General features: G+C 37.1%; 3 protein-coding genes across 3 annotated transcripts; 2 read left to right on the forward strand and 1 right to left on the reverse strand.

The window, feature by feature from the left end:
* The first annotated feature begins 274 nt into the window (after positions 1 to 274).
* LOC114516776 (charged multivesicular body protein 4c-like) lies at positions 275 to 3,772 on the forward strand. The gene is made up of 5 exons (XM_028536352.1): positions 275 to 563; positions 1,647 to 1,821; positions 2,413 to 2,527; positions 2,725 to 2,845; positions 3,190 to 3,772. The coding sequence occupies exons 1-5, from the start codon at positions 377 to 379 to the stop codon at positions 3,258 to 3,260; spliced, it is 669 nt and encodes a 222-aa protein (XP_028392153.1). The 5' UTR covers positions 275 to 376; the 3' UTR covers positions 3,261 to 3,772.
* A 397-nt stretch (positions 3,773 to 4,169) lies between these two features.
* On the reverse strand, positions 4,170 to 5,084 carry LOC114516775 (6-phosphogluconolactonase-like). Its single transcript, XM_028536351.1, has one exon. The coding sequence runs from the start codon at positions 5,032 to 5,034 to the stop codon at positions 4,300 to 4,302; it is 735 nt and encodes a 244-aa protein (XP_028392152.1). The 5' UTR covers positions 5,035 to 5,084; the 3' UTR covers positions 4,170 to 4,299.
* Positions 5,085 to 5,604: 520 nt separating this feature from the next.
* Positions 5,605 to 9,380, forward strand: LOC114516828 (heterogeneous nuclear ribonucleoprotein F-like). Its single transcript, XM_028536415.1, has one exon. The coding sequence runs from the start codon at positions 5,746 to 5,748 to the stop codon at positions 7,186 to 7,188; it is 1,443 nt and encodes a 480-aa protein (XP_028392216.1). The 5' UTR covers positions 5,605 to 5,745; the 3' UTR covers positions 7,189 to 9,380.
* Positions 9,381 to 12,450: the final 3,070 nt, after the last annotated feature.

Raw genomic sequence — 12,450 nt, forward strand, 5'->3', positions numbered from 1 at the left:
TGATCTGTCATTGCTATTGAGCAAAACGAGAAGAAAGTTGTAAAATTGTAAATTTTGACGAATTAACGGAACAACTGTTCCGGATCCCCTTTTCTCTCAAAGCCGGCACAGAATCGAGGCTGTAACATGTGAAATGACATGACAACAATGCGTAAAATGTGAAAGTTGTTGATTCAGCACGAAAAGTATGGAATATAATTTATGACGTAATGAAACCACCCAATCTAAAAATAGACAATAATTACCCAGAGATCAGCTCGAGCTTCTGCTTCGTAATTCCACCGACGCATCAAAATATTTTTGCAAAAACATCAAAATTTATTTCAAAATTCAGCTTTTTGTTCAGTATTTTCATCGTTTCATCAACTATTGAGTTATGAGTTTCCTCGCTAAGGCTTTCGGCGGCGGTGGGTCGAAAAAACAGCAAGGACCGACGCCACAAGATGCGATACAGAGGCTACGAACGACTGAGGAAATGCTTCAGAAGAAAAGCGAACATTTAGAAAAGAAAATTGATCAAGAACTCAATATTGCCAAGACGAATGCCAGTAAAAATAAACGAGGTGGGACAGTCAATCGTTTAAATACTATGTTGTGTTTTAAACAACGCGATATAAATGTTGTATTTTCATTTTAATCGATATTCACTGTTTCGAATTTATGCAAAAGTGTACATTTTATACTTTGCTTTGCATTTCATACATAAATTTTTACTAAGTACACGGTTGGCACAGATTTTGCTGTACATTAGTTTATTGCTTCATATTCTATTGCTCAGCATTTGATTTCTGCTTCCATTTTCATACAAATACAAGGAAGAATAGCTTCAAGAAGGTTAACTTACTTAACTATTGAAAGTTTTCATTTCCCCTATATGGGCTTGTCACAGACGCTTCTTCACCAAACTGACTCAGCCTAGGAAAGCCAGAAGTATGTGTGTCCAAGTTTATACTGTGGTCTTAGATATACGCATCCAAGCTTTTAGGTATATAGTAATGTCAGGGCCCAAAAAAAACAGCGGAACAATACAAAATGACTGACCAAAAATGCTTGTTGACTGGTCTTATTTTACATTGCCGTCACTTTGTTATATTTATTGATAGTTCTCTTGGCCTATCTATCACAATCTAAATTAATCAGTATTCAATAAGAATTAGCTTATCAAAGATTTCCTCTGAAGAGCTATAGTAACATATCAACAATACTTGTCGAATAATATAACAACTGTTGAATAATATTGTAATGGTACACAAGAGAATTGGTTTGTCTCAAAACATGTTATTTGGTCATTTTAAAACTTGTGTGCCTACCTATAGACCGCAATATGATATGTAAGACACATAACTTGCGCTACCTAGTGACCCAGACTGAATTATTAGCACAATTTACACTAGGAAAAATCGTCCATTGGGATCAACTTGGGTACTGGGCAGGGACATGATAGTTTGTGATAAAGTCATATGAATATAGCAAATAATGTAATATTGATAAATCATCTGTTACTCCTCAATTATATACCTAAATGATCTGTCTCTAGTGTAAATTGGTCTGTTATATTTGCCTTCAATGGGGTTAGTACATTGGAATTAGGACTTGTAAATTGTGATACAAAAAACCTGACAATTATAACTAATTTTGTTTCAAAGGTGCCCTAAATGCGTTAAAGAGGAAAAAAAGACTAGAGAAACAACTTCAACAGATTGATGGGACACTTTCAACAATCGAATTCCAAAGACAAGCACTGGAAAATGCTAACACAAATACTGAAGTTTTGAACAGCATGAAATATGCAGCAAATGCACTGAAACAAGCTCAACAGCTGTAAGTTGTGTCAAGTTTTAATGTTTCTGTTAGTAACTGGTTCTTATGTAATGATGATAGTGTACCTTGTTCGTGAGTAAATTAATCTGGTGTTGTACAAAGCAAGAAACACTGAGTATATTTTGCATAAATACCAGCTGCTACAGTAATTGGTATGGTTTAAATCCATGAAGTATAATGGTAGTTGTATGTAAACCTTTACTTCTTTAGAACTACATACCCATATTTATGGATACCTCTCATTAAAAGTTGGTTTAGTTTCTCAAAAAAATATTATCGGTCTGTCAAAACATTGTCAACAAAAATACTGCCATTTGTATTCAAGCTTGAAGTGTGCAAAATATTTTGTGTTTGTTTACAATAAAAACCCAACGTTTCTGGGGTAATTAGACATGTTTGGCAAATAATATTGATTCACTTTGAGTATGCCACAATTATTATTAGTTACAATTTAAATGATATGTTTTGATGGTAACAATTTATATAATTTGTTAACAAAAACTCCATTGCCTTATGTCTTGCACGTTGTGTACTCTATATTCATTTGCATCTGGCCACATTATTATCCCAATGGTATTTATCATTTTATAGGGATGTTGATGATGTTCACGATATGATGGATGACATAAGCGAACAACATGAAATTGCAAATGAAATAGCAAGTGCCATCTCAACTCCTGTTGGTTTTGGTCAGGATATTGATGAGGTAAAATGAGTCACATGACTCAGGCAATGTTCTAATGAAGTCTACCAACAACTACATGAGGCAGAACTAGTGCTTTGCATGTTGATAACTGAGGAAATAGCCCAGTATTTTCATTGTCAGATATAAATCCAAACGTAATAGCACTTATTCTAATTAAATTAATGCTACCTGGCTTACCAGCTTTCACTTTTTGTTAGGATGAATTAAATGCTGAGTTGGAAGAACTTGAACAGGAAGAGCTTGATGAACGATTATTAGATGTTGCTGGAACAACATCACTACCATCAGTTCCGGACACTGAAATGCCAGTCCCTGCAGGTAATGTTGTTTAGGGATAAGGTTGCTGTATGGGAAATATGTAGACTGGGTGAATTTCCTGGAGATTTGTGCAAGATTTTTTCACTTTTTGCCATGGATTAGACTAGATATTTATCAATGAAAATAAAATACAAGCATCTGCAGTATATACTTAAGGTTTGGCACAATGGCTCAATAGATTTTCCCTTCTTATTTATGCAAAGCCTCTGCTCAAAATACTCACTACCACAAATTATTACTTTCAATTGCTTAGTAAGCTTGTTAACAGTCATTTTTAAAGCAATGACACACTATTAGCAATACCGACTGTTCCAGGTACCATTGATGCATTCTTGTTTTTTAAGGCCGTGAACGCAAGAAGGTTGCTGTGACCGATGATGATGATATGGCTGAACTCCAAGCCTGGGCTTCATAACTTATCCCCCAGTTCAATTTTGTGTATATATTCACAGTGCACATGAGGAAAGATGCATTTTCTAAAATCGATTGAATGAATCAGTGTACATATTCCTATGTACAGTACCTTAAGTTGAACTATGGTTTTACTACCCTGATGTTCTTTTAAGAAATTTGAACAGGACATGGAAATATGTACATTGAAGAAATGCAAACTCTAAAATCCTGATACACATTAGTATATAATACAGCAAGTTTTCTTGGGTGGATAGTTAATGAATGCCAGGAAAAATCTATTATAATTAGTCAAAGGTTTACATAATCCCTAAATATAGAAGCCGGATGCCAGCATGTGCATGGAAGTTCCTAATGCTTTTTCGCATGTTTATATAGGCAGTTTTGAACACCAAATTGTGTGCGTTTGAGGCAAGATCATCATTCCTGTGAATACTGCAGTTTTGATATTTTGCATAAACAGGACAAAACGACAGCCAGTGTACCCCATTATCTTGGTTAGACAATGACTACTCAGTAAAACATAAATGTATGCACTTCCAATGAATATTCACTATACAAAGCAAGTGCTTATAAGCTTTTAGGTTCTGTATTGTAACCACCCTTTATTTCATTTTACTTAATGTTCCTTGGACATTTTAATCAGTGATTTGAATTTGGACCAAAAATGTTTTCAATGCTTATGTAGCACAGGAATGATCCATTGATACAAAATTGCACATTTGCAACCAAGTAGAAAGTCACAAAGATACAATAAAGAACTATCCTGGAACCTATCCTGGCATGTATGACATCACATGATTGACATTATTAAAACCCAATATTAGTGAATAACAGCAAGTGGATCAGCAATATCATTTACGGATAAAAGAGAGGGTTGTTTATTGCACAGAAAAATTGGCCCGCTACATATTTTGCAAATTATTTAACTAAATATTTTCATTAAATAGCAGTAAGCAATAGATTTATAATTGACATCATAACAGTATCATTCAATTTTTTGAAATTGAGACATCACTAATTGCTGTCGGTCTCTATGGATATTATTTGTGCTTTTCCAATTGGCTTGCAGCATCATTGTCCATAAACCAGTGCATTGTCCCATTGGTCAATTTAACTCTCCCTGCTGGCAGTTGGTCAGGATTTTTGCCTTCTAACACTTCCTTGGCCACCTTAGCTTTCCCACTTCCAGAGACGATAAACATTGCACACCTTGCAGCATTCAATGCCGTATAGGTTAAAGTTATTCGGCTCGGAGGGGGTTTGGGTGAATCAGATATGGCCGCAACCAATCTGTCTGTGACGTCAAGGAGCGGGTGACCAGGAAACAACGAACATATATGACCATCCGGCCCCATGCCAATCAAAAGCAGATCAATTCTTTGACCATCACCCAGGGATGATTTCAATTTTTCCTCATAATTTTTGGCTGCATCTTCGAGTGGCAAGGCAGGGTCAATGGTGAAGACATTCTCAGATTTGATATCATTGACTTTTGATATAAAGTTTTTATTCACGACGTTATAGTTGCTATCCGCGTTTGAAAGATCTACATATCTTTCATCGCAGAAATAGATTTTCCATTTGGAAAGATCGAGGCTCTTTAAATCTCCTTGTTCCAGCAAACCAGCCGGAGCAATGCTGGCAACACTTCCGCCCGAAAATGCAATGGAGAAGTAATCGTGGTCTGAAATAGCTTCCCTTGCTTTTTGGGCAATAAAAGCGCCAATTCGTGTTTGCAGTTCAGCTTTTGAGCCAAATACTTGGACATCTACCATATTGGAAATGCGATTTACAACATAGGTAGTTATGTAACAAATGAAAAATAATAAATTCCGCAAAAAAAAAAACATGCAATTTTTTTTCTCGGTGTTACCACTTAATTTGGGAAATTATTTTCTTTGGAATTTGTGAATAGTGATTTTACTGATTTATGGTTCATTTTTAATTTCATATACAAAATTACACACGCTATTTTATTATCAATAAGTTTCGTAACACTATATACTATTATTTCTTTAGATTTTCTTGACTTTTTGGAAAAAAAAATATGCAAAGAAGCTTGACGCGGAAAAGGCCTAGGCAGAGAAGTGGAATATACATCGATGATTGATTGTGCAGCAAACTGTCGGTTATCTTCGCCATATAAATATTAGCAACACACTAAACGTGTACAAGGTAAGAATAAAACTATAACAACCTTATTTTATAACTTTCCATGTTTCTGGAGATGAGTAAATTGAAAAAAAATGCCGAAGTGAAGCAATTTGTTAGAGGGGTACATGGGGATGGATATATACATCTTGAGTATTAAATGGATAAGAGTGGATTCAAGTGTGGTGATCGGGGCTACCGGAAAGCAAATCAGGGGCACCTTCGCGTGAAACGTGTTTGTGCCTATTTTGTGATACAGTTTGTTGGACTTCAAATATTTGTAGTATTTTACGCATTTAAAACAATATATTCGTCGATTTTGGACTCTTCAAAGGATGCCTGTCATAATAAAGCTCAAAGGAATGCCATGGCAGACCACGAGTCGCGATATTAAATCGTTTTTTCGCGACTCCAAAATAGCGGAACACGACATACATCTCGCGCCAAATGAGGATGGGAAAGCATGTGGCGTTGGATTTGCTTGCTTTTACGACGACGAGGATGCACGAAGAGCTATGCAAAGGAATGGTGCTTACATTGGAAAGCGGTATGTGGAGTTGTTTTTGAGCAGTCAGACAGAAATGGAGAAAGCTTTGCGAGATGGGGTTGCAATGATACCGAAATCTCCTGGTGGTCGTTTCAGTCGTGGGGGAGGGGTGGCAGACAAGAGCAGCAGCAGATCTTCACGAGAGAGGAGCAGAAGCCCCCGGGATCGGTCTGATTCAAAGTATGGCAAGGGAGTAGCACTCCAGGTCATCTTTTCAGAGAGCCACAGTCCTGTTCGCAGCAGTCGTGGAAGTTCATTCAGTACATCAAGGACAAGTGCTAATGGTCGAGATTCAAATGATAGGGAGGGTGGTTTTAGGAGAGGTGGGGGACAAGGTCACACTGATAGAGGCTCAAGGGGGTTCAGAGGTCGCGGAAGAGGAAGGGGGAGAGGTTCGTATTCATTCTCCACTACTCGATCACAAGATAATTCCTCAAGGGATAGTAAAAGTTTGAGATCAAAGCATGACTCGCCTAATGACCGGGGAAGTTTTCGCACCAATACTCGAGCAGAAAGTTCCACTGTTTCTAGTGGTGAAAAAGGGTTATTTCTTAAGTTGACTGGAATGCCATACACTGCAAAGGATGAAGATATCTTGCAGTTCTTGAAGGGTGTAAACGTTGCTGCTGTTTATATTATACCCAATAAGCAAGGAAAGCATGTAGGAAAGTCCAGTGGCAGTGCGTTTGTTGAGTGTGCAACTCAAGACGATTGTATCAAAGCCCTCAAGAGACATGGCCAGTTTTTGGGAAACCGTTATATCAATGTCACCAGGTGCACCTTGGAGGAAATTGTATCTACTCTCAATATTGATATGAGTTTGCTTTCAAGTGCATTTCCTGGGGATACAAGTGCAAGAGATAGGAGTGGACAGTCTACCTTCAACCCCAGTAGTTTCTCTTCCAACATCTCCACCCGTGCTCCAGTCAGTGTTGATAATTCTGCAAGTATGGTTGCAGCCAGTGCGAATATCAACTTAGCTGACATCAAGGATGGATGTGTTGTTGGCATTCGTAATTTGCCTGTTTCTACAACATCTGATGATATTCTACGTTTGTTCAGAGGCTTCCCAGCAATTCCAGATTCTGTGCGAATCCATTACATTGATGCCAACAGGTGTTCTGGTGATGCAATGATAACCTTGGTGAGCAATGAGCGTGCAAAGATTGCAATTAGAGAGTTGAGCGGTAAGCAAATGGGAGGCCGCAAAATTGAAATGTTTTTGTTATGAAAACATCGTGCAGTTGGGGACTATTCAAAGTAACATTTTCTTCCTTTACAGCAAGCCTTTGGTTGAGTTTAATTTGCCAACCTTTTAATGACACTATTTCTACCTGTTTTGGATATGAAACTTACAGTTATGCTAAGCCAATTGTTTTGGACTATACAAAGAAATTCACATAAAGAAAATAGACTCAAGACAATTCAGTGTTAAATGTTTAGCTCTTCATGATATTGTTTGCTAACCTGAAAATGTATTCAACGTAAGAATAAAAAGTTTGTTCACTTCGTCCTGGCATGCAGTGTTCTATCAATTTGGTGGAAAGGAATCATAAAAAGGTAAACATTATTTCTTGAAAAAGGGGTGTATTGCTTCCAAGTATAATCCTATTACAGGATTTAAGGTCTATGAAAGATTGGCTTCAAGGGAAAATTCTTGAAATTTGTATGGCTAGCATTCCGTCAAGTTTTTTGTTAGTCAAATTAACATGGAAGTACAAATAATTTCATGTCATCTCATGATGAAGGGGGTTAATGTTAGGGTTTAAGTTATTCCTTTGCCAAGTATAATCCTTATAAGTATATTCTTTTGCCAAAAGTATTCAACAAATGAGTTATTTAAGCCAGGAAAACATACTAAATAGTGCAGTATTCACAGAAATGGTCAAGAAAAGCATTGCATTGAGATTGACTTCAAATTCAAATCACTCTTTTTACAACCAGACTTGCAACCATTTGTTATAAAGCTGTTCAGCTTTGGTGAAAATAAAGGTTTGGTTTAAGTTTATGAAATAGTTTATACATAACCAGTGGAAAGGGTTTGCTATAAATGCGTACAGCATACTATAATATGGCCAGTGTAAAATCAGCCAATTCAAGGGGTTATTTGGAATGAAAAATATGTCAAGTTAGGACATGGTCAAACAAGTGGTTTATATAACCAATGGCAAGGGGGTTATTAGGCGCTTAAAAAGGGTTAACATGTGCAGTGGAAAATAGGTTGATTTAAAAGGTTATTCAGAATGGAAAAATTTGAAGTAAAGAAGTGGAAACACTGACATAACCAATGGAATAGGGGTTGGTATACTATAAATGCACAATCAAGTGTAGCCAGCAAAAAGGAAGTGGTCACAAAGCCAGTATTAAAAATTAATTAAATGAAAGATGTGATAAATTAAGATGGGAGGTAAGTATTAATAGGATGAAATTTAAATTTACTCAAAGGAAACGTCTTTGGGAAAAGTGGATGAAGCATCCGCGAATTTCGAGAAATGTTGATTGAAACTGAAAGGAAAAATATGAGTGTCTGTATTACTTATGCCCTTCTTGTCACATGAGTGGGTATAATCAACGAAGGAAAATTTGTATAGGAATCCTTTAAAGATCTAATTGAAATGTGATTCTCATTGAAATGCATAAATTTAAACCCATACTGTGAATTGGTCACAGAAATGGAATGTCCAAAGCAAAATTGCAGTCTAATAGCTTAGACAACTAATACCATCAATTAATTATTCAAATTAGGCAAGCACGAAGAATGAAAGAATTGATTTACTTGTTAACCATCCAGGTGCTTGCTGTCATAGAGCTGTGTTTATCTTTGCCGAGCGAATACAGTTGTGGAAGGCTTATTCAGTAATTGTCATGTGAAAATTACATTGACAGTCATCGCATATTTTGAATTGCATAGCTATATAGGCGACGTTTTAAACCGTCATTCTACAGTTCTACAATTTAACCGATCAGCTGAAGGGGAAAGGGTCTTAAACCTACAAAAAGGTCGATTTTTAACCGACAATTGTTTTCCCTACATTTTTGGAATGGAAGAATTGGGCTTTTGCCATTATGTCCATGCTCTCTGTTGTTGGAAGAGACTGGCAAGCAAATACTTAAAATTGTTTAATATTTATGTTTGTCATAACCAGAATGAGGAAAAAACGGTAAAGGAGTAGGAAAGTACGGTTATCTTCCAAAGTTGTTTGAAGGTTAGGTTTTTATCAAAGTGTATCATTTGTGAATACCATCCTATGGTAATCCATACAGCCCACGACCATGTGCAATTATGTCTGGTATTATACCATCGCGTTGCTTTCGCAAAGTTGTTTTTCGCTTCGATTCATTTCATTACGATATTGGATGATCTGGTACGTCACCCCGCAGTGCGCACAAATGGTGTACATGCAGTGTTAAAAAAAGTATATAATGCCGTTGGTGCTATTATTAAAACGTTTTAGTAAACTGACAATATAGAATAGCGGTAAAGATTACTGATTTTTCTCCCGAACTCGGATAAGCAATCGTAAGCAATTTTATATATTCATTAAAATACATAAAGTTTTACAATTCTACTTAGCAGTGATTAAATTGTCTCAAGGCGGGAATTACTGGCCTTTCCGTTACGATATGGGACTAAAATAGCAAAAAGGAAACATGCCTCCCCTTTGCTCCAAAATGTGTCTATTTTTGCAGGCTGTAAAGTTAAAACTACTTCACTGTCTTAACATATATGTTGTGGGGGAAATGTGATTAATATATTGCCCTTTGTCTGTGCCCCACCACTTCTAACAGCCTCCCTCTTATTTGGTGATGGCACAAGTGAAACCAGTTTGCCTTTGATAAGAAGCGTTCCATAATTTTGCTTTTTAATTCCGTAATATTTGCTATTTATTATTAGCATGTGAATCCTTCCAATTTTCCGGAAATGTGCAATGCAATTTTCTTATTTTTCCGCCATGAAATTCATTCCTCTGTTATCCTGATTGTTGAAAATTATAAGCTTTTGACATTAACCGACGAAAGAAAGAACGTGTGCAATAAGAAAACTCGGTAGAATTTTTTAATGCTATTTTTTTGGGGGGGGTGTAACGTAATTTCCAGAAGGGGGATTCCAGGGACGGCGATGCGTTATATCAAGTGCGGGGGCTACATCTTTACTCCAACTTATGATGTTATCAAAACGATTCCAAATACTAAGCACTGCTCAGTAAATAAAAAGTGTAAACATCTTTTGGTTTTCTGTAAATTAACGTTCTAACGGATCCTAAGGCTCACATCAGTACGATAGCACACCAGCACTTACACTATATTTTTGCCCGCTGCCGATCGGTAGGGATGGAGACGGTATCCGAGCGAAACGATCGGGCTAGGGGTGAAACGGTGTTTCTTTTGAGTTTGCTGTTTTCGGCGCAGATAATAACTCAACGAACCATGCTTTTTTAACGGTACCTCCTCCATCCCGTGATCAACTGTCACACGTGAGTCACTGAAGTGAAACCGTGGAATAAACGATACGAACATCAAAGTACACACAAAAAAAAATACCTGTAAATGTGGCGATCATTAATGAATTTACCTTTACCCCAAACACCAATTCCACGACCAAAACGGGTGTGAACAGAACTGTGCTTAATCCTGCAAAACAAAAACTAACAAAAAAACCCTGCGAGATTAATAAGACGCTTCTCCCGTAGAGTTCACAACATCGCGTGAAGTCGTTAGGGAAAAGGGAGGGATGGGTCACGCAAGCAACTAACAACTCGATCAGGCAAACTGGGCTCATATTTATACTCACCGGAGGGGGCAAGTAGCCGACCGGACAAGCGTCCTAAGACCCAAGACACTACGATACGAAGACCCGTATAACATTAACTTCCTTTATTATTTAATAATAAATACATTACAAAGTGGGGGGGGGCTTTAGCCCCCCCGGCTCCGCCGTCCCTGGTTACTCAGGAAATCTTGCCTCAAGTAAGATTCTTACAAACTTCCTTTAATTGGTCAGCCAATTTCACTACTTTTATTTATGTTCAGTCTGAACTCCTGAGTAAACAACTATGTGTAGTTTTGCGCGCACTTCCGCTTCGAATGATCCCCACTTCTCCTAGAGATTTCCCATAAATATAAGGGAAATAAGGTTTTGTTTTTACGCGTTTATTTCCTTACCATTCGTAAATTGGAAAAATACAAACATGTTGAAATTATACATATCGTTTTCAATGTCTTCAATTTGTCTCGTCTTTTGACTTCAATACCGTTTGATTAACAAAAATATATACGCCTTTCAATTTTGATCGTTCAGTCTTTCAAATATAATTACAGTTCAGCGGTTAACTTGTAACAGTGGTAACAGTACCCCTGATAATTATATTCAGTATATCTGAAATATTTTGTACTTCAATTCCTTTCCATTCGGAAAAAGTATTTCCCCAGACAGGGATTGAGAAATAGTCATAAATGCCCCAAACTCGCGCAAATTAGGTATGTTAGGATATCATATGTCAAAAGCGCCCTGCTGCCTCGGGTCGTTTTTGATACCTCGGGGAAATATTTTTCTATCCGGACCCACCAAAACGGTAAATAACGTATTTATTTTTTTACAAAAAGCGGCGTTCGGTCTTATCGCAGTCAGCCTCGGCAATGGCGACAAAAACAAACAATCAAAACCTAATTTGTTCAATTTTCTAAAACTAACTCTAACTATCGTGATAATCATTTGGCCCATATATTTAAAAAAAAAGTCAAAAGTTTGCGAATAAATCTTAGAAAAACAAAACAAATAAGCCGCTCGAGCTAAAATATAGGCTTCCGTGGTCAGATACAGTAAAATTCAAGTGATCAAGTCCGTATGTAAACAAACGGTTTGTTTACATTTTGAATAAGCCGAAAGAATTTGAAAACGCAAAAATATTTATCCGTTAAAACATTTATCCGCGTCCACACGTAAACACAAAAACGATTCGAAAACGGTAAAGTTATTTGATCCCGCAATACATCCTTCATGTTTTCCACCCGCGTGTCACAGGTTGGATGTCGAATTCAAAGCAAAAATCTACCAAATCCAAAGTAAAAAACAAGAATGAGGACTTTGTTTGGACAGACGACAAGCCCGAACTCATAAAAATTGTTGTTGAGTATCTATTAAATGCATGTCGTGTATAAGAAATTGTGTATAACCATACTCCGACATTTTGGACATGTTTCTCTCGTAAAATACTTCCGCAAATGCTAAAAAAGTTGGCGAGGATTTTACTCACCATGAAAATAACCTAAATAACACTTATTTGAAGTTAATATAGCAATACAAAGTCGAGCATAAGCCACCAGACTTGAAACAAGCCTCATTAATATGGAAACGACTTGATGCGTGACGTCATCGTTTTGAAATTTATCCGGCAAAGCTGTCCACACGTATCCGCTCAGCCGTCGTTTTCAAATTCTTCCACTCTGGAGAGCGTTTTCAGATTATTCCGTTTTCAGTGGGCGAAAACGCCGG

Source organism: Dendronephthya gigantea, unplaced genomic scaffold, assembly GCF_004324835.1.
Source record: "Dendronephthya gigantea isolate DGI-Jeju-01 unplaced genomic scaffold, DenGig_1.0 000006F, whole genome shotgun sequence".
NCBI lineage: Eukaryota > Metazoa > Cnidaria > Anthozoa > Malacalcyonacea > Nephtheidae > Dendronephthya > Dendronephthya gigantea.